Source organism: Pongo abelii, chromosome 3, assembly GCF_028885655.2.
Source record: "Pongo abelii isolate AG06213 chromosome 3, NHGRI_mPonAbe1-v2.0_pri, whole genome shotgun sequence".
Classification (NCBI taxonomy): domain Eukaryota; kingdom Metazoa; phylum Chordata; class Mammalia; order Primates; family Hominidae; genus Pongo; species Pongo abelii.
The window spans coordinates 37,137,325-37,164,550 of NC_071988.2; the positions used below are offsets into that span (position 1 = coordinate 37,137,325).

Sequence of the window (27,226 nt, forward strand, 5' to 3'; positions counted from 1 at the left end):
ATTTTCTATTCCCTAAATCTCTTATTTTTAATTATAAGATAATATTCTTATATACATATAATCTCATATTTAATTATAAGAAAAGCACAACTTTTCCTCACCTTTCTTAAGATATTAATTTTGTGGTTTTTTCACATTATCTTTTCCATGCATAATCTTTCACATAATTTTCTTCTTGTGGTTTCCTTATTTTGGCCTTTGTCTTTCATATTGGAGGGTTTGCTCAAAATGTGGTGATTTTCGGCTGTCATCTCATATTTAAGGGTAGGGGACAAAAAGTTGATCAGAAGTTCTGCATGCTATATGGGCTTCACTGTTAGGTGACTTGGCTGAGCATTTCACTGGGGGAACTGTCAACATCAATAGTTCTTCTTCTTTCTTTTTGGGCAGGTTACAATCTCATAAGGTTCTACCAGCATTCCAGGAAAATAGATCAACAAGAAGCATCGGGTGGTATCAATATTCATAGTATATCAATTTTTATTTATTCCTCCTATCTTCACTTTGGTGTCCTGAACTTAATCCATATCTAGGGTTCCTCAGGCAAGAAATCCTCAATGTAAATGCTAGAGAATAAATCTCCAGCCTTCTGCTGGTGTGTGTAGTAAACGGGCAATCACCCCTGACATGGGGTACAAGGAGTCTAGAGGTCTAACTGCTTCTTAAACAGATTTTTGGTCAATCTTTCTGGTCTTAGCCACCTTCACCTTGACTTGCAGAAGTATCTGGGTCTACCACACACCTGAATCTGTGTGTGGTAGAGGGAGTCTACCTTTGAACTAGTTGCTCTTGGTTTTCCCATAGCCAGTGTCAGATTCAGTTCTCTCAAGGCTGCCATGGCAGTCCCCACTCTTCCAACCACTTTCCACCCTCCACAATTTGCTGTGGTTTCCCACCTCGTCTCATTCTCTTTGTCCTTGTGGATTTATATCTTCCAAATATATCCCTTTATTTCCATTTTAGTGTGGTTTTAGAAGAGGTGGAAGTCAATGTATGTGGATAACGTGCTATTTTTGATGCAAAGCCTCACTCCAGGTTTTACCATTAATAAAACTAATATTTAATGTTCATCCATCAGATTGATTCTGTGATTTGGGGTTGTTAACTTACTTTTCTGAGCCTTTTTAAAAATTCTACCTTTCTTGTTCATTATAATCTCTTGCGTCTGTGTATTAGATATATCATTAATGTTACATAAAATTAACCATTCAATGTTTTAGCAAATTCTTGTGAAAAACATTTTAAAGGCTTTTCACATGGTTGAACATGGAATTTTTTTCTCCATTACTAAAACTAAAAACTAATACACACTGCTATGGACTGAATGCTTGTGTCCTCCCAAATTCATATGTTGAAATCCTAACCACCAAGATGATGATATTAGAAGTGGGGCCTTCGGGATGTGATTGGGTCATGGGAGTAGAGCCCACATGGGTGGAATTAGTGCCCTTATATAAGATGTCAAAGACAGTCCCCTCACTCCTCCACCATTTGAGGACACAGTGAGAAGGTAGCCCTCAGCAGACAGTGAATCAGCTGGCACTTTGATTTTGGATTTCTCAGCCTCCAGAACTGTGAGAAATAAATTTTTGTTGTTTGTAAGCTACTCCAGTTTATGATATTTCGTTATAGCTGCCTGAATGGACTAAGACACATACATTAAAATGTTAACTGAGCATTAAGACACAAAGATATGGAACAGGATATTTGACATACAGGAATGACTAAACTTATTAAAACCTTTAATTATTTAGATGCCCAACTATATAATTACCTGAACCTTTAATTTCAAAATGAGCCTGTCTACAGCAAATTATATTTGTCAAACTACATTTTAATAAGATCTTATCAAGTCAAATGATGACACTAATTTTTAGAATGTGATAATGACAGGTACTCAAGAATTTTCTGCTTTCTGCAGGTCTTTATCTTTGTGCTAGTCAGAGAACATTTTGTAAAGCAAAATATGAAAACTGTAATGGTAAAAACTTTAAACTTATTTTATGTACATCATGTCTGAAGTTTGTTAAAAAACAAGTGGTTTTCTTAACATTAAGAGGGGGCTAAGAACCCTGATTGTCCCTTACAAAGGACAAAGGGTGGATGTACAATCCTCTTATAGGAAGGATGCCTGAGTCATCTGAAACCATCATAACACACACACACACACACACACACACACACACACAGAGAGAGAGAGAGAGAGAGAGAGAGAAAGAGAGAGACATATTGAGTACTTAAATCATTGAAAGAAAATGGGATTAGAAAGAAGTTGAATACCAGTTAGTATGGGAAAGTCTACAGGTTTAAAATTCTTTTTTCTTGACTTAAACACTGTATTTGTACATTATCACACTGCTGTAAAGAAATACCTGAGACCGAGTAATTAATTTATGAAGAAAAGAGGTTTAATTGGCTCACAGTTCCACAGGCTCTACAGGAAGCATGTCTGGGGAGGCCATAGGAAACTTACAACCAAGGCAGAAGGTAAAGAGGAAGGTGAAGAGGAAGGCGGCATGTGTTCATGTGACCACAGCAGGAAGAAGAGAGAGAGGAGAGGTGCTACACACTTTTAAACAATCAGATCTTGTGATAACTCACTCACTATAATGAGAATAGGGCCAAAGGGGAAATCCACCCCATGATCCAATCACCTCCAACCAGGCTTCAACTCCAACATAGGGGATTACAATACGACATGAGATTTGGGCAGGGACACAGATGCAAACCATATCAAACACGATGTTCCTTTAAGAATTTAAGGCTGTATGATCCACCTTAAATTATGACTTGTGGGTTATCTTTGACACATAAGTTTATTTGAGGCCAGTATTTCTTTTAAGAGTACACCTAGGTCTCCTATGTAATATTGTTCACTTTAGGAAATACAGACTAAATTCCATATGATGCAGGTGCAATTAGAAACGATAGAGGTGAGAAGGTAGCAGATCAAGGTAATTTTGATGAAAAAGAACAACACAACGGATCAGGCAGCTTCATCTGGAGCACAGCAATTTACACAGTGGCTGCCCTAACAGGCTAAATATTCAGTTTCCAAAACAGTGATGTTTCAGAAACATCAGGAATTATGTGGTGCTCAGGAAACAAAACAAAACAAAAATCCAACTTTCCCTTCCTGCGAAGTCTCTTAAATTTAACTCTTTGTAGAGGTGCTTCTTAAAAAAAAAAAAAAAAAAAGTGTCAGGCTCAGTTCCAAGCTGGAATGAGTATACTAGCACTTTAGGGGGTGCTGAAGTTTTCAAACACAAATCTCTTACACAGCTTTATCCTCACACATTCTGAGGATGTGGTCAAGGCATCTCTCTGACCAAGGCAGAAACTAAAGCGCACGGCAATTCAGTGACAGTGCTTCTCTATGTTCACCAGCAACTTCATGCCTGGTTAATCATCCAAATGCCCCAGGCAAAAGGACACAATGATGCTTAATTGAACACCAACCCCCTAATGAGAATGAATGACCCCTTCCCTGAGATCTAGGGACAGGTGGCAAGGTGTGCTGGACAACTGGGCACTGGCAGGAGGAAAAAGAGCAGAGGAAGGTGGAGCCAAGGATCACAGACCAGCTCTGGTGTTGAACTTTTAATATTAGAAGACCTAGTGGTAGTTTAAGTGCAAAGAATTATTAAAATTAGTAATGAGAGAAAAATCAGACAATTTCATGAATTTAATGAAAATAGACATAAATAGGCCGGGCACGGTGGCTCACGCCTGTAATCCCAGCGCTTTGGGAGGCCGAGGCGGGCGGATCACCTGAGGTCAGGAATTCGAGACCAGCCTGGCCAACATGGTGAAACCCCGTCTCTACTAAAAATACAAAAATTAGCCGGGCATGGTGGCGTGTGCCTGTAATCCCAGCTACCATGGAGGCTGAGGCAGGAGAATCGCTGGAACCCGGGAGGCAGTGGCTGCAGTGAGCCAAAATCGCACCACTGCACTCCAGCCTATGTGACAGATCAAGACTCCGTCTCAAAAAAAAAAAAAAAAAAAAGGAAAAAGAAAAAGAAAATAGGCACAAATAATAGATATTTTAAATTTTTACTGAGAAAGATCATTAAACTCCAGAGGGTCTGCCAAAAAAGATTTGTTGTTGGTGTACTTTGAGTTTATGGCCAGTAATGAGTACACTGATAAAGTCTACTGGCACATTATTTACTCATTCTCTCATCAGCCTTGAAATTGGGACACTGAGATAATCGTGATGAGACAGTTTTCTTCATTAAATCAGAAAGGTTCATTTGTTTTAGAGAAAAGTTTTGTGTAGGTTTCACACCTGTGTCTTATATTATTATTATTTTCTATGTTTCTTTTTTCTTTCTTTTTTTTTTAGAGTTGTCAGAAATTTTTATTTATTTAAAGAAGTAACATTGGTTATTGATTAGACATATATCATTATGGTTTAGGGTATGAGATATAGTGTCCAATGCAGTATTATTAGTTTAATATATATCTACTTGTGGCAATAGTGAACAGCTTCAAGAGATGAATACATAACTTAAATGGGAGAATAACATAACTGCACTTTCATTTCAATGTCTGAGTTTGATAATCAAAAGGACTTGCATTTTTAGATAAAAATTTTCTATTTCCCAAATCTCAAGACCTGGATACAAAATGTAGAGCTGCAGATTTAGGGACCGAATGGCTGGAGTAGCAGCAGGTGTTACCTGCACATTTGTGAACATTTTACCATGAGAAAAAATGGGAAAGTGGAGATTCTCATGTCTGCATGTGTACTCAATGAAAACGTTACTCTGATTAGGTTTGTGGGCCCCATGGTCTCTGAATCAGTTTCAGGTCTGAAGACAACAAGAGTCATTGAGATAAAATGATTGATTGTTGCCCAGTGAAGTTGGTAGAAATTTGGTCTAGTCTCTCTAGAAGTGACGGTAGAGGACTATAGATACCAAATAGGCAGAAACAGTTCTGCCTGCATATTTAGGGGACAGCATGCACTTTGTTGCACAAGTGTGAGTTGACTGGAAGTCTGAGAGGGAAAGTCCTCTTTAGAGTAAATTCCGGTTGGCACCTTATGTGTTTATATCATGTCTGGTAATTATAGACAGTGTTTGGAAAAAATAATTAAAAGAATTTTCTCCAGCCCCAGAAAAACTCCACAATAGAACAGAAAGAAAACTGTTTTATGTGACATGCATCATAGTCAATCTGCTTAAGAGACTGAAGAGACAGAAAGATGGTCACCAAAATTAGTCCACAAGTAGAAGAATTTCCAGCACCATGTCATACATAGTTCATCCTAAATTCACATGGAGATTGAAGAGGCCATCTGTATATGCTAATTGTTTATATTCAATAACAAAAAAACTTTTCACATCTTCATAACAGGGGGCAGTTTAGCAGCTTGAAGCCAGGTACTTGCTGAAGGTAGGCTTTCACTGTGCTACAAAAATGGTTGAAAAGTATTCTATCCTTTTGGCTATTTACATTTTAGAGCAGTGGCTCTGTGCTCCATGGCACTGGGCTACAGCACTTGCTTGCTTTTTCCTGGTTGCTAGTGTCCTCTCTTGACCTCTATCATCTGCAACTGAGGCACAGTCTTGAGCACAGCTCAGTTTATGTGAACCCCATTTCCCACAGCAGCACTCTAGTGTCACATCAGACAGGAAAGCCTGAGCTGCAGGAGAGCCTGCAGGCCTTGTGAGTAGAACTGCACCTTCACAAGAATGGGAATGTGACCAGTGTTTCAGCCCGTTTTTAATTATCATGGTGACATGGAAAAAAATTCGGATGAATTTCCAGCATGAGTACAGATAGAGATATCTCCAAAAGTTCTCACTGTGACAGCCTACCTCATAGCATAAGGGACCCAGTGATTCATTCTTCAACAAATACTTACTGAACATCTGTTACAAACCAAGCACTGTTGTAGGTGCTGAAGGCTGAGTTAGGAAAAAACAGCAGAAAAGACAGTCAATATTTTTTAAATTAAATTTATAACAGCATGGGAGGGAGTGATAAACACTTTGCAGAAAAACAAAGTAGGAGAAGAGAGTGGTGAAGATCCCATTTTAGGTACAGTCAACAAGAGAGTCAATGGTATATTGGCGACAGTTCATCCTTGTTCATGAGAGCACACTCTTCAATTTTTAGGAATTGTGAGAACAGGATGTTAATCACAGATATTAATAGGGTTTTCTGTGTCCCCGCCCAAATCTCATGTCAAATTGTAATGTCCAATGTCGGAGGTGAGGCCTGGTGGGAGGTGATTGGATCATGGGTGAGGCGGGTGGATTTCCCCTTGGCACTGTCCTCACAACAGTGAGCGTGTTCTCAGGAGATCTGGTTGTTTAAAAGTGTGTGGCACTTCCCCACTCTCTCTCTTCCTCCTGCTCAGCCCTTGTGAAGTGCCAGCTCCCTCTTCACCTTCCATCATTGTAGGTTTCCTGAGGCCTCCCCAGAAGCTGAGCAGGTGCTAGCATCATGCTTCCTTTAGAGCCTGTGGGACGTGAGCCACTTTTCATCATAAATTATCCAGTCTCAGGTATTTCTTTACAGCAGTGTGAGAACAATCTAATACTGCCATTATTGAAAATTAAATTATATAAACTTCAAAGTCAACATATTATATTAAAAACAAAGGTAATAAATACTCAAACTCAGCATCTTCTATGTAGATTACTGACTATTACCATGATCTATGCCCTTTAAGTCATTTACATCTATGATACCTCTGTACTGGAAATATTATATAATGGTGTGCTGCTCCAATCTCTTCCCAACTCTGTGTTCAGTGATAGCACATTGTAGTTTTAAATCAGCTATGATGGATGTATTTACACCATGGAAATTGGCAAATACTATCAGTCAGGGCTTTTTATCCCAGGGAGCCAGTTGTTAAACATTTACCAGCATTTTACAGAAGAGAGATCTTTCTGACGAGCTAGTATTTGAGCAGAAGCCTGAATTAAATGTGGGAATATCTGGGGGAGGGCAATGCAGATATAGGCCTTAGACCAGCAATTGCTTGACATGTTCGAGGATCAGCCCAGAGAACAGCATGGCTCTAGGTAGGTAAAGACAAATAAGATGCCATTTCTGTCCTCCAGAAAGTCAGTCCAGTGAGGGAGAGACCATAAACAGAAAATGATAATGAAATGAGCTTACAGGAAAGACAGAAGGGAGTGGAACACGCTAAAGAACACCAGAGATTGACCAGGCGTGGTGGCTCACACCTGTAATCCCAGCACTTTGGGAGGCCGAAGTGGGCAGATCACTTGAGGTCAGGAGTTTGAGGTCAGCCTGAACAACATGGTGAAACACCATCTCTACTAAAAAAATAAACAAAAAAGTTAGCCGGGCATGGTGGTGTGTACCTGTAATCCCAGCTACTGGGGAAGCTGAGGCAGGGGAATCGCTTGAACCCGGGAGGCGGAGGTTGCAGTGAGCTGAGATCGCACCACTACACTCCAGCCCGGGTGACAGAGCAAGACTCTGTCTCAAAAAAAAAAAAAAAACACCAGAGATGCAATCAGCAAAATCCAGACTGGGAAACCCTATAGGACAGACAATCTAGTTTCTTCAACAAATCAACTGCAAGGAAATTGAGGCAGAATCTGTAAAATAAAAGGGACCTCAAAGACATATGAAGCCATGGGAAGATTATTTGGTGCCTGATTCAAACAAACTGCAAAAAAATTATAAAATTAAGATTTAGCCTTTAGGCCGGAACCGCCATCTTCCAGTAATTCACCAAAATGACGAACACAAAGAGAAAGAGGAGAGGCACCCGATATATGTTCTCCAGGCCTTTTAGAAAACATGGAGTTGTTCCTTTGGCCATGTATATGCGAATCGATAAGAAAGGTGATATTGTAAACATCAAGGGAATGGGTACTGTTCAAAAAGGAATGCCCCACAAGTGTCACCATGGCAAAACTGGAGGAGTCTACAGTGTTACCCAGCATGCTGTTGGCATTGTTGTAAACAAACAAGGAAAAGATTCTTGCCAAGAGAATTAATGTGCGTATTGAGCACATTAAGCACTCTAAGAGCTGAGATAGCTTCCTGAAACGCGTGAAGGAAAATGATCAGAAAAAGAAAGAAGCCAAAGAGAAAGATACCTGGGTTCAACTAAAGCGCCAGCTTGCTCCACCCAGAGAAGCACACTTTGTGAGAACCAATGGGAAGGAGCCTGAGCTGCTGGAACCTATTCCCTATGAATTCATGGCATAATAGGTGTTAAAAAAGAAAAATAAAGGACCTCTGGGCTGTAAAAAAAAAAAAAAAAAAAAGATTTAAGTTAAAAGTATAATTAATATAAATTACAGATATGTGGAAATTTAAACATTAAAGGGACATTTGATGGTATTTAAAAATTACTACTTTAATTTGTAAAATTTTAGGTGAGATAATGGTTTTGTGGTTATCTTCAAATGTTTTTATGTTTCAGAGATACATGCCAAAATATGTATAAGTGAAATGATATGATATCTGGTACCTTCCTCCAACTAACACAGGAAGGGGAAGTGGGTGGATGAAACAAGATTGGCCATGAATTGATCATTGTTGAGCTGCGTGGTGGTTACATAAGGATCAATTTCGTAAATAATTAAAACTCCATAATAAAAAGTTTTGGAAGAACTTTTTCCGGACTGGATACAAAGGGACTGATAGAATCGCTGACAAGGTATTTGAGGGCATTGGGAAGACTTCCAAGGAAATTGGGACACTCATGTGAAAGCGTTCCTAGGCAGCAAGAGAGCATGAACAAACAAATTAAGTTATTTTAAGCATCACCTAACATCATCGATATCAAACATGGTTAGTATTTGTTTTTCATCAAGAGCAGGCTATTATCACATGGAAACAGGTTGCCAGAGTTCATGGAACTTCCTTTGAAATGGATATGTGTAGAAATGGGCTGAGTGAAACAGGAGAGGGACTGAACGTTTGACTGGGATATCAGGAGATCCAGAGTGACAATCCCGGCTCTGTCATTAACCAGCCGTATGTCTTGGAGAAAGGCTCTTAAATTTCGGGTATTTCCATTTCCTTGTTTACAAAACAAGAAGGCCAGACTTATTCCCTGAGAACCCTTCTTCAATCTACTATTCTACGTGGGTTTCCACAGACATAAAATGATAACCGTGTGGTCATATGCAAGAAATTATCAGCTTCAGGTCTCTGTAGCATCATTGTCAGAACCTCCAATGTCAGCATCTTTGCTACAGGCGACCCCAGAAAAGTCCCTGACACAACCGTCTGCTTCACATGAGAAGCAGATGGGAGGAATAGAGTGTGACTGCGTGCATTGTTTTTCAACACAGTAACTAAAATCTTGGTGCCCTTCTCAGTAAGAGAAGAGAATTTATTTACCATTTGGCAACTTACTAGTTAAAAGTTCCTCCCTACTTGGAAACTACACTTGCTTTATTTCCTTGTTTCCATAAAAGAATATTGAAAAATCTGCTTCTTGGTGTCTCAAATGAAGTTAAAATAGTTCTGATTGGATATTACCGTGGGCCCACAATTTCTAATATAATAAAAGGTGCCTGGCCAGGCGTGGTGGCTTACGCCTGTAATCCCAGCACTTTGGAAGGCCAAGGTGGGTAGATCACCAGGTCAGGAGTTCAAGACCAGCCTGGCCAACATAGTGAAACCCCATCTCTACTAAAAATACAAAAATTAGCCGAGTGTGGTGGCACACACCTGTAGTCCCAGCTACTCGGGAGGCTGAGGCAGGAAAATCAATTGAACCCAGGAGGCAGAGGTCGCAGTGAGCCAAGATCACGCCATTGCACTCCAGCCTGGGTAACAGAATGAGACTCCATCTCAAAGAAAAAAAAAGGTGCCAAAATAACTTCCTTAGACACCCCTCCCCACATGTTTTGAACCATAGTAGAGACTCAGCTGCAACCATCCCTATCACGGAAGGACAGATATGAACTCTGAGGCCCAGAACTGCTGGATATTTAGAGACCCACCAGCCCCCGTCCTACCTTGGCAGAAGACTGGAAGCTGCAGACTCGTCTGGGAAAACTGGCATTTGAGAGGAAAACAAGGGTGAGTGAGATCAGCCTGGGTCTGTGATTCTCCATGTCCTGCAATTTTTTCCAGAGCATGACTGAGAAGAAGGTTTATCTGGTGCGGAGAAAAGAGACAGCCTGAGTGTGGTGAACCTGCAGACCACCTAACATTTGGGGAAACTGAGGCAGCCTGTCCTTCTCTTCTTCTCTGTGCTCCAGCCTCTCAGGCTTTGCAGTCAGGGGAAGGACCACACTCTCACATTAACTACATCCTTCCCTCACATCTCTCTTAAGCTTCCAGTGCTCAGGCAAGCTTCCTGACTGAGGTGACCTCTGTTAACCTGCAGCCTCATGACATCTCTCTGCTTTCCTTCCAGCATTTTACCAGTTTATAATTATGTATTAACTGCTGTGATTACATGATTAATATGCCTCTCCCATGACACTAAACAGATATCACAGATCCTGGATATATATTTTTTCTTTTTAAAATTGAAGAACACACTAGCCAGGCATGGTGGCTCATCCCTGTAATCCCAACACTTTGGGAGGCTGAAGTGGGCGGATCACTTGAGGTCAGGAGTTCATGACCAGCCTGGCCAACATGGCGAAATCTGTTCTCTACTAAAAATACAAAAAAAAAAAAAAAAGGCTGGGCGTGGTGGCTCACACATATAATCCCAGCTACTCAGGAGGCTGAGGCAGGAGAATCACTTGAACCCAGGAGATGGAGGTTGCAGTGAGCTGAGATCCCACCATTGCACTCCAGCCTGGGTGACAGAGCAAGACTCTGTCACAAATAAATAAATAAATAAATAAATAAATAAATAAGCCAGGCATGGTGGCATGCTCCTGTAATCCCAGCTACTCAGGAGGCTGAGGCATGAGAATCTCTTGAACCCAGGAGGCAGAGGTTACAGTGAGCCGAGATCGCACCACTGTACTCCAGCCTGGGTGACAGAGCCACACTGTGTCTCAAAAAATAATAATAAAATAAAGTTGAAGAACATACAGAAAATGCACAACTCATAAGATTGCAGCTTAGTGAGTATTACAAAGTGAACACACCTGTTGACCATTGTCCAGGTCAAGAAACAGAACAGTCCCAGAACCTCAGAAGGCACTTTCCCTCCTTCCCAAAGCTACCACTCTGCTGACATCCATAGGTTAGTTTTGCCTCTTTAGTTTTTAATCTTAAAACTTAAAAAAAAGAGATATAACTTACATACAGTGAACTTTACCCTTTATATCCTACAGTTCTATAAGTTTTGATAAAAGTAAACCCCAAACTCAATCAAGATACGGAACAGTTCTACAACTCCCTCAAATTCCCTTGTGCCCTTGGTAGTCAATCCCTCCCCCCACCCCCAGTTCTTGAAAATCACTGATTTGTTTCCTTTCCCTATAATTTTATATATTTCGGTGGTTTTTTTTTTTTTTTTTTTTCAGTGTCTCCCTCTGTCTCCCAGGCTGGAGAACAGTGGTGCAATCAGGGCTCACTGCAGCCTCCACCTCCCAGGCTCAAGCGATCCTCCCTCCTCAGGACTCCCTCCAGCTCCCCCACCACAAAATAGCTGGGACTACAGATGAATGATCCAGTATTTTGTGGTGAGGGGGTATGGAGGTGGGTGTTTGAACTCTGTCCCTCAGTGTTGTGTATAACAGTAGTTCACTTGCATTGCTCTATCAATGTGCCATGATTTATTTATATGAATTGGTATGGGTATACTACCAAGTATTTATCCATTGTATTGTCGATGGTCATCTGGGTTGTTTCCAGTTTGAGGCTTTTACAAATAATGCTGCCAGAAATATTCTTGCACGTGCTTTTTTTATGCTTATGGGTATGCTTCTTCTTTATGGCTTGGTGATACCAGCATCAGGAAGATAAGCTCCTATGTTAGTTTCCATAAGTTTCACGCTACTATGGAATGAGACCACCACTTCTGCTGTCCTTCCCAGCTTCTCCCCCACCTCCGCTTTTCCCTAGTTTGTAAGACAGGAGAAAAGAGAGAAAGCAAAAAGTTGGAAAAAAACAGAAGTAAGATAAATAGCTAGGCGACCTTGGCGCCACCACCTGGCCCTGGTGGTTAAAATAATAATAATAATATTAACCCCTGACCAAAACTACTGGTGTTATCTGTAAATTCCAGACATCGTATGAGAAAGCACTGTAAAACTTTTTGTTCTGTTAGCTGATGTATGCAGCCCCCCAGTCACGTTCCTCACGCTTACTTGATCTATCATGACCCTTTCACGTAGACCCCTTAGGGCTGTAAGCCCTTAAAATGGCTAGGAATTTCTTTTTCACGGAGCTTGGCTCTTAAGACGCGAGTCTGCCAACGCTCCCGGCGGAATAAAAACCTCTTCCTTCTTTAATCCGGTGTCTGAGGAGTTTTGTCTGCTGCTCGTCCTGCTACACTACCTTTCGCACGTAGAGCTACAATTGATCTGGAATTCAGAGCTGTGTGATGGGACATAGGGGGCCAAGTTCCCTTTTTTCTTTTCCCTACGTGGATATCCCGTTGACCCAGCACCATTAACTAAAAATAGTTTCTTCCTGTGCTCTGCAGCCCCGCCTCTGAAATAAATTGTCCATACACGTGTATTTTTGTTTCTGGTCCCTATCTTATGTTCCACTGGTCTTCCTACTTTGCTCTTCTTCTTCAAGATTTTTTCTGGCTGTTCTTGACCCTCTGAGTTTCTACATAATCTTCAGGCCCCTATCTGGGTGCACTTCCTGGTATCCCAGCATCTGACGTGCCTGGCGCGCAGCAGGAACTCAGGGCTGGCTGTAGCCTGGATGCATCAGAGACGATGGCAAAGCCTTCCCACATGTGCCAGGTTCCAGCAACCCACCCTAGCCCCGCAATTCCTCTTCGCTCACTCCCACCCCCCGCGGCGCACCCGCAAACGGCAAGGAGGCGTGCCCGCCGCGGCGCGCGTCACTTTCCCCAGGACCGACTGGCTCCGCCGCGGCTCTCCCCACCTCCGCCTCCGCCTCCACCTCTTGGGGCCGGGCCGGAAGGGAGACCTCACCGCCTGCTTCCCTCCGCCGCGGCAGCACAAGCTCAGCGATGGCGGCTCCAGAAGGCCGCGGTCTAGGTGAGGACGCCCGGCTGGACCAGGAGACGGCCCAGTGGCTGCGCTGGGACAAGGTGAGGGGCACCAGCAGGCGGGGAGCGCCCGGAGCGGGGTCGGGTGCTCTGCCCTCTCCAGGCGCGGCGCTGCGTGCGCTGCCTGAGCTGCCTTCCCGCCCAGTGCATCCCGCTTCTCCCCCGGGAAGACCCAGGAGCGTGCGGTCGCTGCTAGGCTTCCTTCGGCCTGGCCGGCATGTGGCACGTTCGGAGTTAGGCCGGGAAGGCTTGTCCCCGGACGAAACCAGCTATCCGGCCGGCCGGACTGCAAGTTCGGAGTAGAGGAGCGAGCCAGGGTGGTGTAAGCGCGGCCAGACCCTGGACGCTGTCTAGTTGAGGGGCGCACGCCTTACTGTCACTCATACCGCTGGCTCGTCGTCGGTAGTCGGCTGTGCATCCCCATGGACCCAGAATCGCTCCGTCCCGCGTGTTCCTTTGGCCGCTGAGACCTTTGCAGAGCAGCGTTCTGGTCCGGTCCTCCCATCCCGAGGGCTTGGTTACAAACGTGTGTCGTCCTCCCGGGTGGGCCCGCCTGGCTTCAGGAGTCCGCCTTAGAACTTTGACTGCCAGGGAGGCACACTTGGGACACAGCACGGTTTTCTCTTTCTTCATTCCGTTTCTTAGAATCAGGAACCCAGCTCTGGACATCACTCCCTCTCCTCTCTAAACTTGCGTCTCGCCCTTTCTACTTGTTCTGCTTGCTATTCGGTTTTCTCGGAATGTCCCTCGCTGCTCTCCTGCTGAACTTGTTTCTCCCGTTGTGACTCATATTTTGTGCCTGAACTTAAATGTGGCTTACGTAGAGAATCAGTCCTTCCTTGGCTCCGAAGCGTTAAATTATTTATCCCTAATATTCACTCTAAACGGTCTGTTTATTTTCCTTTATAGCTCTTATTACAAATGGTAAAAACAAAAAACTCCAAAAACACTTGTTTGTAGGTTTGTTTAATGTCTGTCTCCAGGGCCGACTTCAGGGGCGAGAGACCCCTGCAGTCTCACAGGACTCGCGCTCCTAGAAGGGCCCACTGTTGTTTTAATGTCCTGCTATCCTGTCTTGAAAATCTTAATGGTAAAACAAGAGTTCACCCATTTTCATTGTGCACTGGACCTCCGTAAATTATGTGGCCAGGCCTCTCTGTTCTCACTACCTTGGTTTGTGGTGCCTGGCATAGGCACAGTGCATGACACATAGTAGGTCACTGAAATACTTGAATGAACAAAGCAGATTACAAGGTCAGTAGGGGTCAGGTCTTTGTCTTTATTTACCATTCTCTGGCCCCTACAAAGAAAATGTCAGCAAATCCCATTTCCAGGATGCTATTGGCAACTGCTTGGGGGCGTTTTTCTTTTCCTGGGAAGATAACCTTGTGATTCTCAAGGGAAGAAAAATGTTTCCATTTCTGATAACTTGTAACTTGCAGAGTACAGAATTATTTTGAAGTCAGAGTTCATAATGTACTCTCTCTAAGAAGAAGGAGAAAAAGGAGAAGAAAGCAATCTAATTTCTACACAGTGTTGGATCTGTGTATTTCTGATAACTTGTAACTTGCAGAGTACAGAATTATTTTGAAGTCAGAGTTCATAATGTACTCTCTCTAAGAAGAAGGAGAAAAAGGAGAAGAAAGCAATCTAATTTCTACACAGTGTTGGATCTGTGTATAGAAAGATTGTATCTCTCTGGGTAGAGATGAGATGTCCTTTTTATTTTTTTTTAACCACTTCTCATGTTCTATCCTCTGTTAATTTCTTCTTTTGCTTTGAGACTGACACCTGAGAAGAAGCCCATTCATTCTCCAGTGAACCTCCCACCAGCTAAAAGCATTGCAGCCCTCTAGTCTGACTACCCCCCGCGATTGGCAAGGCGACCTGGCAGGTGCCGTCTGTGTTTCCACCGTGCCTTCATCCCTGCTCTTTTCTCTGCTGTCAGTTTTGGTCACTGCCAGGGCTGATTCTGATCCTGCTGTCCTCTTGACTTCTCATTTTTATCTGTCTCTCTCCTTTGTTTCTCTCAGGCTACTTGGTCTTTCACAGATATCAAAGACCAATTAAGATTTTCCAGACCTACACTATGAACAAGGGAGGATCACTCGATATTGAGTGTGGCTGTGAAGTCTGTGTTTTCTGATTCACTCCACGAATATTTATTGAGCCTCTTTTATGAGCCTCTTTTATGTACCCGATCTGAGCCCTTCTTTGGGGGCACTTGACAATCTGATAGGTAAGACTGTTCTGTAATTAGCATCTGCTGTTTTTCACCAAAAAAGGTGGGGTTTACTTGATTCCCACTGAATCTGCCACAATCTGGAAATGTGGGCTTAATTCCAGAAAGCCAAGGTTTTATTGCAATAGTATTTCAAAGTTTAATTACATGGCCACGTCCTGCGTGAGTGCTCATCTAAATGGATAATGACTGTAAAACAGGAATATCAAGTACTTCATCTGTTGTTTTCCTGAATTCATAACTTAAAAGTCTCATATGAAATTAATGTGATTGTCATTATTTTTCTCCAACTGTAACATTTTCTGCAACTACCATACAAAAAAAAAAAGGGCAACGTATAATGAACTTAAATGAATCATGTTAGTGTCTATTTGAAGCAGTTAATGTTATAGAAAAGGCACTAGATTAATGTTTATCTTGCAATTTAAGCAAGTCACTCAATTTCTGAGGCTTCCCCATCTATAACATTGAGTTTCTGTTATTTGTCTGCTTCTTGGAGATGTTACAATATTCAAACTTGACCAGGTATGTGAATGCCTGGCATGAATTATAAAACATTACAAAAGTAAGGTTTTGACTTAAGTTGTGTAGTCTATCACTCTGGAAAATTTGAGGGCATTAGGGAGAAAAATGAACATTTAATCATAACTAAGTGCCAGGTAGAGAAAGATATTTTACATTAATTTGAAGTAAACCACCTTAAAACCTTAAAAATCGTGTAAGGGAGGTTCTAGATTATTCCCATTTTGTAAATGGGGAAACAGAATTTGAGAACTGAAATAATCTGCACAAGCACCTAGAGTTGGCAAGTGGTATTCTGGGATTCCATTCTGGGGGTTAGACTCATATGCTGAAACCTCTACTTCCATTTCTCCAAAAATGCTTACCTTGACAGGAGAGAAAAGAACACTTACGTTATAATGTCAAACTGACTTCATATTTCAGATTTCAAAAGCATCAGAAAATTGAAAGGTCTACATATATATAGACATATATATATTTTTTTTTCTATAGGTTAGAATGATTGTGAGTTTTTTTACATTTCTGATTTTTCATTCACTTGTCTGGCTGTGTCTATACATTTTTGTTTTTCAGAATTCCTTAACTTTGGAGGCAGTGAAACGACTAATAGCAGAAGGTAATAAAGAAGAACTACGAAAATGTTTTGGGGCCCGAATGGAGTTTGGGACAGCTGGCCTTCGAGCTGCTATGGGACCTGGAATTTCTCGTATGAATGACTTGACCATCATCCAGACTACACAGGTACCACTTTTTTTTATAATTCTTAGTAACTCAGTGTATCCCCTAGCTCATTTTCTATTTGACAAACCTAATTTATTCTAATTATAGACATGTCTTATCAGCTTGGCTAGACACAGGAAGTCACCACCATTTACTCCATAAAGTAAGGCTTGCACAGTAGGTCGAAGTAGCACTTATTCAGGACTCATATAGCCATTCATTCATTCATTCATTCATTCATTCATTTAACACACTTAATGAGTACCTACCATGTGCCAGCATTCGGGATATAAGAATGACTCGAACAAACAGATTCTCTCATGGAGCTTTCATTCCAGTATAAATGCACCAACTAAGCTGACAACTTTTAAGGTCCTGTAATTTTTGCCATGATTACATAGCAAGTGCTAAAAAGCTTTTCTAACTGCCGGAATTACCAAGAGCCTATTCTCCTTTGTTTTATAGTATGGATTGAGTCTGAGTTTCCTTGCCTTAATTTGTGAATATTTTTGTTAGAATCTAGACCCAGCTTTTAGGAAGGAGATAATTTGACAAAACAGAAGTGCTTCCGCTGGGTATTGGCAGTACTGTTTATGAGGGAAATGAAATAGAACAGATTATTCACATCAGTATTTCTTCAGCTTAGACCTGTTGATGATGAATGTCACTTTAATTCTGGGAAAAGAAAGGCTAGAAAAAATTGCCTAATAGTGATTACATGTGCCTCACATATACATCCCAGTGTAAAAGGCAGAGCTGGGCATGTTGTAACAAAACTCCAACAAGGAAAGCTTATCTAAGGGTATAGAATTACCGTAGGGGCCAGGCACGATGGCTCACACCTGTAATCCCAGCACTGTGGGAGGCTGATCCAGGCGGATCACTTGAGCTTAGGAGTTCAAGACCAGCCTGAGCAACGTGGTGAAACCCTGTCTCTACCAAAAATACAAAAATTAGCCAGCTGTGGTGGTGTGCACCTGTAATTCCAGCTTCTTGGGAGGCTGAGACAGAAGGATTGTTTGAACCCGGAAGGCAAGGTCGTAGTGAGCCGACATTGCGCCAGTGTACTCCAGCCTGGGCAACAAAGCAAGACTCTGTCTCAAAAAAAAAAAAGAATTGCCATGGGAACTCCTGGTCACAAATTGTTATTAAGCAATAGGGCTCCCTGAGATGCTGGAGGAAAGACCTAGAATGGCGTAATTATGGGAATCTTGTTTGGTTTATGGATAACATAGGAACTGTGCTGCTGAATAAGGTTTCCTTCTGTACCAGTTACTATGGCTGTGTAACAAATCATTGAAAACATAATGGTTTAAAACAACAACTACATTTATTTTGCTCACAAATCTGCAATTTTGGTAGAACTCAGTGGGGACAGCTTGTCTCTGCTCCACTCAGCACCATCTGGGCCATTTTGGAGGCTGGAATCATTCGAAGGCACCTTCATTCACATGTCTGAAATTATTACTGGCTATTGACTGGGGTCTTAACTGGGATTGGAACCCCTACATGTGGCCTGGACTTCCTTATAACGTGGTGGTTGGCTTCCAGTGGAGTATCCAGAGAGGGAGAGAGAGAGAATGTGCCAGTTGGAAGCTGTGCTGACTTTTATGACCTAGCTTTGAAAGTCACACAGTGTCACTTCTACCATATTCGGTTTGTTAAAAGTGAGTCAGTAAGGCTGTCTCATATTCAAGGAGAGGGCACGTAGATACCCAGTTCTCATTGGAGGAGCATTAATGTCACATTGTAAGAGGAACATGTGGGATGGCTTATATTACTGGGGCCATCTTTGGACAATCCAGTTGATTACACCTGCCGTTGGGCCTAATTATTAGGGGTTTCTAAGGGATTCTAGATTAACCTAGAGCTTTTTCCCCTGTATTTTTCTACATCTAGTTTCTGAGAATAATGAAATGTATTCCCGTTAAGGACTATCTTACCCATTTTTCTCCTAGAATTCGTCTCCTCTGGGGGTAAACCCTGTGGTAAACATAGATGATCAATATTCTAAAGGTCATGTAATTCAACCAGACACCCCTTGGGATAATTTTCTCCACGACCCCACCACTCTGAAGTGCTCATTCAGCCTATTCTTGGATACTTATAATAGGAGACAGAGATATGAAGAGTTAAGAAAGTTTTATCTGAGCAGCAAGTATATCTTTAAAATCTTATGAGTGGATTCAAAATTAGAGGCAAGAGGATTCCCAGAACAAACAACCCAGGTTTCTACCCAGTCTTGGGTAGTGTTCCCTGGCAGAATGCTGATATGCAAATATTTGTCAGTTTTCACTGATCAGACTTTCATGGTGGCATAGGTGCCCTTCCTGCTGGTCTCTGGGTGTGCAGCGTCATTCTGAGGTACCCCAAAGTTTGCCTGGTTCATTTAAGAAGCAGATGTATGTGATTCAAAAATATGTCAAAGGAAACAGGACAGAGACTGGAGGATACTTTTGTATTGTTTGCCTCATTGAAAGAGGTTATAATTTCCTCCTGCCAATTAATTTATGCTCTATTTATGTTCTATTTTGGGTTCTGTGTTTGTAGATTATTTAATTTAGCCATAGCATACCAGTGATGGGAAACTCACTGTCCTCTGAAAGAGGCCATTCTATCTTTGGACCATTCTCATTAAAAGATGGTTTCATTATTTTAAGCCAAAATCTGCCTTTCTGTAGACTTTACATATTGGTCTTAGTTCTACTTTTTGAAGGTCATACACATAAACTTGCTTCTTATGTTTTATAGTAACATTTTATTTCTGAAAACCTCCCTCTTCCCCCAGAGTCTTTCATCTAGAATAAGAATTCCCTTTTCCCTTGGCCATTCTTTCAGGTCCTCATCCTCAGCAGGCCTCTGAGATTTTTAGAGAATCTGGAGATGTGAATGCTTTTTTGCCCCATGGAGCATTGAGGCCACAGCTCAAGGGTTGAGCAGGAAGAGGGGTACTGTCACTGTTGTAAGTCTTGGAGTATCAGGCATCTGGGTACCTTCTGGGGAACCCACAAAACCAATACACGTGGCCTTATTTCCTTGTGTCACAGCCTCAGAAGATAATCCCAGTGCAATGTATTTGTCAAGGAAAAGCTAAAGGCATTCTAAATTAGCTTTGCTCTGGCAACAAGCCTGTGATGTATCCCCTCCTACCCAAAATAAAAGTTATAGCTTGGACATGGTGGCTCATGCCTGTAATCCCAGCACTTTGGGAGGCCAAGGCAGGAGGATTGCTTGAGCCCACGAGATTGAAACCAGCCTGGGCAATATGGCAAGATCCCATCTCTACAAAAATTGTTTTTTACAAATTAGCCAGACATGGTAGCATGTGCCTGTAGTCCCAGCACCTCAGGAGGCTGAGGTGAGAGGATTACTTGAGCCTGAGAGATTGAGGCTGCAGTGAACCATGATCGTGTCACTGCACTCCAGCATGGGAGAGAGTGAGACCCCATCTCAAAAGAAAAAGAGTTATGTATATTTTAATAAGACTTCCTTTAGCAAAAGTGAAATGAATAATATAAAATGAATCATTATTTTTGCCCAATCAACCAGAGTTCTCTTTGTTTTATATGGCTTTGAAGGAAAATAACAACAAAAATAATGCTTAAAACAGCAAACACTTAATATAGTACTTAGTTGGTGTTGAATTCTCAGCACTTTGCATGTTTTCATTCATTTACTTCTTATAAGGTAGGTATTATTGTTATTCCTGTTTTACAGAAGAGGAAACTAAGGCACCAAGAAATTAAGGAACTTGTCATTTGCTTGTAGGTGGCAGCATGGAGTACAAATTCTCAGATTGTGCTTCTAGAGTATGTGCTTTTAAGCACTACACTGAACTACCTCTCACCAGCCCTGGATACAAATCTAGGCTCTGCTACTCGAATATCTGAAACTGTCACTGTGCCTCTCTGAGGCTTATTTTACTCATCTATAAAATGGGTTTTCTGGTCAGGTGCAGTGGCCCACACCTGTAATCCCGGCATTTTGGGAGGTCAAGACAGGAGGATTATTTGACAGTAGTTCAAGACCGACCTGGGCAACACTGGAAGACCCTGTCTCTACAAAAAATTTTTAAAAATTAGTTGGGCCTGGTAGCATGCACCTGTGGTCCTAGCTTCTCAGGAGGCTGAGGTAGGGGGGTATTGCTTAAACCCAGGAATTCAAGGTTGCAATGAACTATGATTGTGCCATTGCAACTCCAGCCTAGGCAACAGAGCAAGACCCTGTCTCTGGAAAAAAAAAAAAAAAGATTTCCTAACAAAGTTGATCTGAGGTTAGAGATAACAGCTACTAAGTGATCAATGACTAACACAGTGCCTAATACAAAAACATAGATAATAAACAAAGCTGTTATTTTATTATTGTTCAGTTTGCTTCCTTACTGAGATGAATTTTTCCCTCTCTCCTATAGTGTTCTATGAAATTTGAGAAAACTTAATTTTTGGCTTATTTTTCTATATGGTATATATAAAAATATGTTAAAACATACTTTTTAAATCTATGGTGTATTTATAGGGATTTTGCAGGTACTTGGAAAAACAGTTCAGTGACTTAAAGCAGAAAGGCATCGTGATCAGTTTTGACGCCCGAGCTCATCCATCCAGTGGGGGTAGCAGCAGAAGGTATTTAAACATTTTTACAAAATGATGTTTTTATAATTTATTTTGCAGTTTTATTTTAATCACCATCTCAATAACTTGACTTTAATATATTCGTTAGCCTCATTGCTTAACTATAAAAACAATGGGTAAATTCTCTTGGCAACTTTTAAAGATTCTGGTTTTTACATTGGGTTAAGGAAATAAAATTATTTAGACAATTTAGAATGTAATACCTAGCTAAACGAAAGAAATGTCTTAAACTGGCAATATTATTTCTCCCTCTCATTTGCCTTGTTATACATAATTTTTACCCTGCTATTCATAAACCTCATGACCCCCTTCCCTCTCTTGAACGCCCACGTCAAGCTGCATTTCTGAAACATTCTCAAACCAATGGGACTCTCTTATGTAGCTGAAGGCATATAATGCTGATGGTGACAATGATAATAGTAATAGCAGCAATCATTTGAGTGCTGATTATGAACCAGACACTTATGTATTTACTCATTCTATCCTCACAGCAACCTGTAAGGTATGTACTTTTATTTCTTTACCCTGAGATTATAATGTGAAAGGAGGAGTTGCAATTTAAGCCTAAGGACACTAGTACCAGGGGTCAGCAAACTTTTTCTCTAAAGGGCAAATAGTGGATATCATACACATTGCATATCACGTGATTCCCATCACCACTACTCAACTCTCCCATGAAGCCGAGAAACATCCATCGACAATGCATAAACACAGGAGCATGGCAGTGTTCCAGTAAAACTTTACTTACAAAATGGGCTGTAGTTACCAACCCCTGCCCTTAACCATGTTACATAACCCTCTTTTTTACTTGAACACTTCCTCTGTTACGATGAATTTTTAATCATTCCAGAGTATCAGTGTTAGTAGTATCTTAGAATTATACATATTGAATATTAATGAAAAGTCTTATTAGCTTTACAGAGCTGGATGAGTTTATAGAGTCCTATCTTTGCCCATCAGGAGCTTCCAATCTAAGACAGAAGCACTCGTGGGGACAAACGTGTGGCCTTGAGGAAGGGTGCATAGCCGGGGAAAATCACCAGGTGGCATCAGCCCCAGGTTCAACTCAGGAGGGCATAAGATTTTTAGTCTTTAGCTTTGCAGCTCAAAAATGTGATTTTTTTGTCAATAAAGCAAGAGAAAAGTTGTAGCTCTGGGGGATAGATGCACATGAACTACATTCACAAGAGAATGATGTGGTATAAACCAGCACATCAGCTTGTCATTTACAGTTAGTGGATGTACAGTTAGAACTAAATCGTGACCATGTTCCTCTGCCGCCCCAGGGCAGGTCAGATCCTTTGCTCAGAGCATGTACAGTGCGTGTATGTGGCTAAATCTGTCTACTGAGCTGCTTAAATTTCTTCATTTTAGGCTGACTGCCCTGCTTCTGGTTGATACAACCTTCAGAGATATGTTAACATTATCGATTAAGGTACAAATTTTTTTGCCCTGGCCTTGGAGCCATATCATTTCCTTAAAGTGAGTGATGTTACCAATTTAAGTTTCTGGTTCAAGTCTCAGAGTTTGATGGGATGGGATGGAGTGGAACTCAAGGCTACTCTCTATCACCTGCAATGCGTGAGACATTCAGAGATCATAATGTAAGTGTTTAACCAACACATGGTAAAATATTCATGATGAGTGAATGGAATCTTCGTAAGGAGTTGGAAACTATTGCAGTTTCTGAATTTCACCCAAGGAAATGTTTATTCTTTAATCTTCCAATTTTAAATATCTGGTGGGGAACGTAAGCAGTAACTGTTAAGTATATGCGGAGAACGCATTGCATTTTTTTGTGCACGTTTGTAACAGAGAGAGAGAGTGGAGATCTGCTCTTTGTGCCCCAGCCAGCCTTCAGAATAGTGTCAACGAAGCTAGTGCTCAAGAAGTATTTGGGGAGAGTAAGAATGATCTGATTGTTTAACCCACAGGGGTGGTATAATGTTGTTCCTTCTAAGTAAATTGCTCATTTATTTGTGGTAATGTATTTTACACCAGCTTGAAAGAAGATTTGATGCCATTTTCTGTGTTTTGCCCTAAGCAAGTTTCTGTGGAAGTTGAGAAAAATGTCAAAGAATTAAGTTTTCTTTCAAAGGCTGATTGGAACCAAGATGTATATATGTGTATGGGTGTGTGTGTGTGTGTGTGTGTGTGTGTATACAAATGCGTACTCTAGGATGTCTTATATTTCAAATAAAGCAACCTCTAATCAAATTCCAGTCTGTGTGGTGTACGCTGGATTGTGATAGACTTAGGCTAGGATTTTCAGCCTCTGCTCTGTTGACATGTGACTGCACAGTGGCTGGATGATTTTTTGTTGGGGTTGTAGGGTGCGTTGTAAGATGTTTAGCAGCACCCCTGACTTCTCCCTACTAGCTGCCAGTAGCAACTCTCTCCATTTCCCAGTGTGACAAGCAAAAATGTTTCCAGACATTTCAGATGCCTGGAAGGAGAAGGTGCAGACTTGCCCTGGCTGAGAACCACTGAGATAGACAGAGAGCTGAAAGGCCAGGATGCAGCCTGGCTCCGCCACTAAGTGGCTGTTAGACCCGGGGAAAGGGGCCTGGCCTTTCTTGGCTTTAGTGCCATTTCTGTAAAACAAAAGAGTGAAATGAGATGACTCCTGAGAGTCCTCAAGCTTTACTGTCCCATGCCAGGGTAAAGATTGTAATAAATGCTGTCCTTGATCTGGGTGCTGCATTCACCCTAAAGGACATTCAGCATTCATTTCCTTCTTTCCATCACTCACAGTCCTGATCACTCAACTCTCCTTTTCTTCCCTGTCACTCTGCATTCTCAGGTTTGCCCGACTTGCTGCAACCACATTTATCAGTCAGGGGATTCCTGTGTACCTCTTTTCTGATATAACGCCAACCCCCTTTGTGGTAAGTAGCCATTTCCTTTCATAATTTCCTGTCACATGATCAGGGATGGGACTTGGCTGAATTTTATAGTCTTTAGGGCTATTGGGATTGGACTGTTTGAATGACAGAGGAGCTCCTTGGCATGTATGAGGCATTCTCTTCTCTCCTGGAATGTCTCTCCCACATCTTAGTAATATTTGTCTGGTATTCAACTTTTGATTCATGGAATTGGTTTTTTTAAATTGCAGTTTTCCTTTTGTTTGCGTTCTAAGGATGTTCGAGAGAGTTAGCAAATTTTTTTTTTTTTTTTTTTTTTTTTTTTTTTTTTTTTGGAGACAGAGTCTCGCTCTGTTGCCCAGGCTGGAGTACAATGGTATGATCTTGGCTCACTGCAACCTCTGTCTCCTGGGTTCAAGCAATTCTCCTACCTCAGCCTCCCAAGTAGCTGAGATTACAGGTGCCTGCCACCACTCCCAGCTAATTTTTGCATTTTTAGTAGCGACGAGGTTTCACCACGTTGGCCACACTAGTCTCGAACTCCTGGCCTCAGGTGATCCGCCTGCCTTGGCCTCCCAAAGTGCTGGGATTACAGGTGTGAGCCACCATGCCTGGCCTTTTCTCTGTTTTTAAATTTGGTTTGTAGTTCTTTTTCTCAGCTATCACAATTAGGAAACTTCTTGCGTCAAAATCTGAATTCACCTCAAACCCTGTCTTGTCATGAATATTTTTGACAAGCTGTCACACCCCTGTTTTATACAAATGTTTTGTTCTAAATACTATTCATGGCTAGTACAGAGAGCATGCTCGGCATATTTGAGTAAGACTTTTATCAAATCCTTTATGTAGTACAATCTAAAGAAGAAGACAGTAGGGACTATGACAGTTATTGCTTTGACATAGACAAAACTTTTAAGAGCTGGGCCAGATGCTGAGAGTATGTTTTGGAAAATGTGATTTGGATGCAGTTAGTCACATCTAGTAGAAATGAGACTGTATTGCTACAGAAGGAGGTTCCAATTCATTTTGTGTTTGCCAGCTCTAGTGCACTGACAGGTAGATGCAGCACCCCTAGGCTGTGAATAACCTGATAGACACTCTATTCACATCTAAATGTAGTTCAGGTTTCATTGTTTGATGGAAAAATTGTCATGTATTCAAGCATCCTAATTACCTTCTGTACTAAGTGTTAATAGCTATTAATTTTATGTCAAACATGAATCCTCTGCCCACACTGAGGAGTCGTTCTCCCCTTTTCTTTGGCCCAGGACACCTGAGAGATGTGACATAACTTCCAGGGGGTTGAATGACTGCAGTGATTCTTGGTGAAAGGGTGGAGGGGACGGACTATTTAAATCTCAGGTTGCCTGTGTATAATCAATGTCATTTGCCTCAGTAGGGGGAATAATCCAACCCCTCCTCCCATTTTGGGAAGTAGTAGAGATGGGAGCTAAGTTGAAATATAAATATTTAACCCTGGAGTGAGAGATAAATGAGGAACCTGTAAGAGCATTCTCCATTCCCTCAACTTTTTTTTTTTTTTTTTTTGAGACAGAGTTTCGCTCTTGTCTCCCAGGCTGGAGTGCAGTGGCAGGATCTCAGCTCACTGTAACCTCCGCCTCCCAGGTTCAAGTGATTCTCCTGCCTCAGCCTCCCAAGTAGCTGAGATTACAGGCGCCCACCACCATGCCTGGCTAATTTTTTTGTACTTTTAGTAGAGACAAGGTTTCACCATGTTGGCCAGGCTGGTCTTGAACTCCTGACCTCAAGTGATCCACCTGTCTTGGCCTCTCAAAGTGGTGGGATTACAGGCGTGAGACACCACCCCTGGCCCCTCAGTGTTTTCCTCAACCTTTTCCTTAAAAGCAAATGAGAAAGGAGGAGAGGGAGAAGCAGTTGGAGGGAGTAAACTGAATCCACAAACCTCTGTCTCAGGTAGAAGCATTGAAAGCATTGGAATGGAGGCTTAGACCATCGTTATGTTTGAAGAATTTTCTAGCTCTACCAAGTAGAAGATGGAATGAGAAGGCACTGAGGAAATTACTCACCTTTCTTCTTAGGAAATACATCCTGGAATTATGAGCAGCCAGTTAGTTCTAAGGGTAATTGCATACTGCTGGAGTGTGGCTCAAAAATATTATGCTATTTATATATTATGTTTATGAAAAGGGAGCAAGTTGGCATGAACAGTATAAAATAGACATTTTAAGGATATCTGCTTGTTTCTGTTAAAAACTGTTTGTTCTTGTTTCCTGCTATGTTACAGCCCTTCACAGTATCGCGTTTGAAACTTTGTGCTGGAATCATGATAACTGCATCTCACAATCCAAAGCAGGATAATGGTTATAAGGTATTTTCCCTTTTCTACTCCACACATACATCCTTCTGTAGGAATCCTGTATCTGTCATTTTGGGGACTGTAGGTAATAGACGCCTTATTTCCATTAACTGTAAACCTTCTGAATGTGTTCCTGGGTCTTCTAGGTCTATTGGGATAATGGAGCTCAGATCATTTCTCCTCATGATAAAGGGATTTCTCAAGCTATTGAAGAAAATCTAGAACCATGGCCTCAAGCTTGGGATGATTCTTTAATTGATAGCAGTCCACTTCTTCACAATCCGAGTGCTTCCATCAATAATGACTACTTTGAAGACCTTAAGAAGTACTGTTTCCACAGGTAAACGAATTGTGTCTTCACTGACCTTAAGTGAGTTAATGTGATTCAGCCAAATTCTATCAGTGTTCGTGAAGTTTTTCTCTTTAATTGGTTCATGTACTACAGCTGCGTCTGATTTTATTTTATTTTATTTTATTTACTTATTTTGAGACAGGGTCTCACTCTGTCACCCAGGCTGGAGTGCAGTGGCATGATTTGGCTCACTACAACCTCCGCCTTCTGGGTTCAAGCGATTCTTGTGCCTCAGCCTCCCAAGTAGCTGGTATTACAGGCGTGAGCCACTGCACCCAGCTAGTTTTTTTGTATTTTTAGTAGAGACAAGGAGTTGGCATGTTGGCCAGGCTAGTCTTGAACTCCTAGCGTCAAGTGATCCACCAGCCTTGGCCTCCCAAAGTGCTGGGATTACAGGTGTGAGCCACCACACCCACCCAGCTGCGTCTGATTTGAGG

At 41.7% G+C, this 27,226-nt stretch overlaps 1 protein-coding gene, 1 long non-coding RNA gene and 1 pseudogene across 5 annotated transcripts in view; 2 read left to right on the forward strand and 1 right to left on the reverse strand.

The window, feature by feature from the left end:
• Positions 1-5,852: 5,852 nt before the first annotated feature.
• LOC129058945 (uncharacterized) lies at positions 5,853-12,647 on the reverse strand. The gene is made up of 3 exons (XR_008524433.2): positions 11,737-12,647; positions 9,978-10,119; positions 5,853-6,475 (listed from the first exon to the last, which is right to left on the reverse strand). It is a non-coding gene; the product is annotated as an uncharacterized LOC129058945 (long non-coding RNA).
• LOC112133094 (large ribosomal subunit protein eL21-like) lies at positions 7,702-8,230 on the forward strand (annotated as a pseudogene).
• Positions 12,648-12,794: 147 nt separating the features above from the next.
• Positions 12,795-27,226, forward strand: part of PGM2 (phosphoglucomutase 2) — a 35,424-nt gene continuing 20,992 nt past the window's right edge. For 3 of the 4 annotated variants that reach the window (XM_009239863.4, XM_054553430.2, XM_054553431.2), the window contains exons 1-6: positions 12,795-13,162; positions 16,458-16,625; positions 21,120-21,226; positions 24,039-24,123; positions 26,366-26,449; positions 26,584-26,777. In XM_009239863.4, the coding sequence (XP_009238138.2) occupies positions 13,082-13,162; positions 16,458-16,625; positions 21,120-21,226; positions 24,039-24,123; positions 26,366-26,449; positions 26,584-26,777 (719 nt within the window). In that variant the 5' untranslated portion in view covers positions 12,795-13,081. 4 annotated transcript variants of the gene reach the window in all.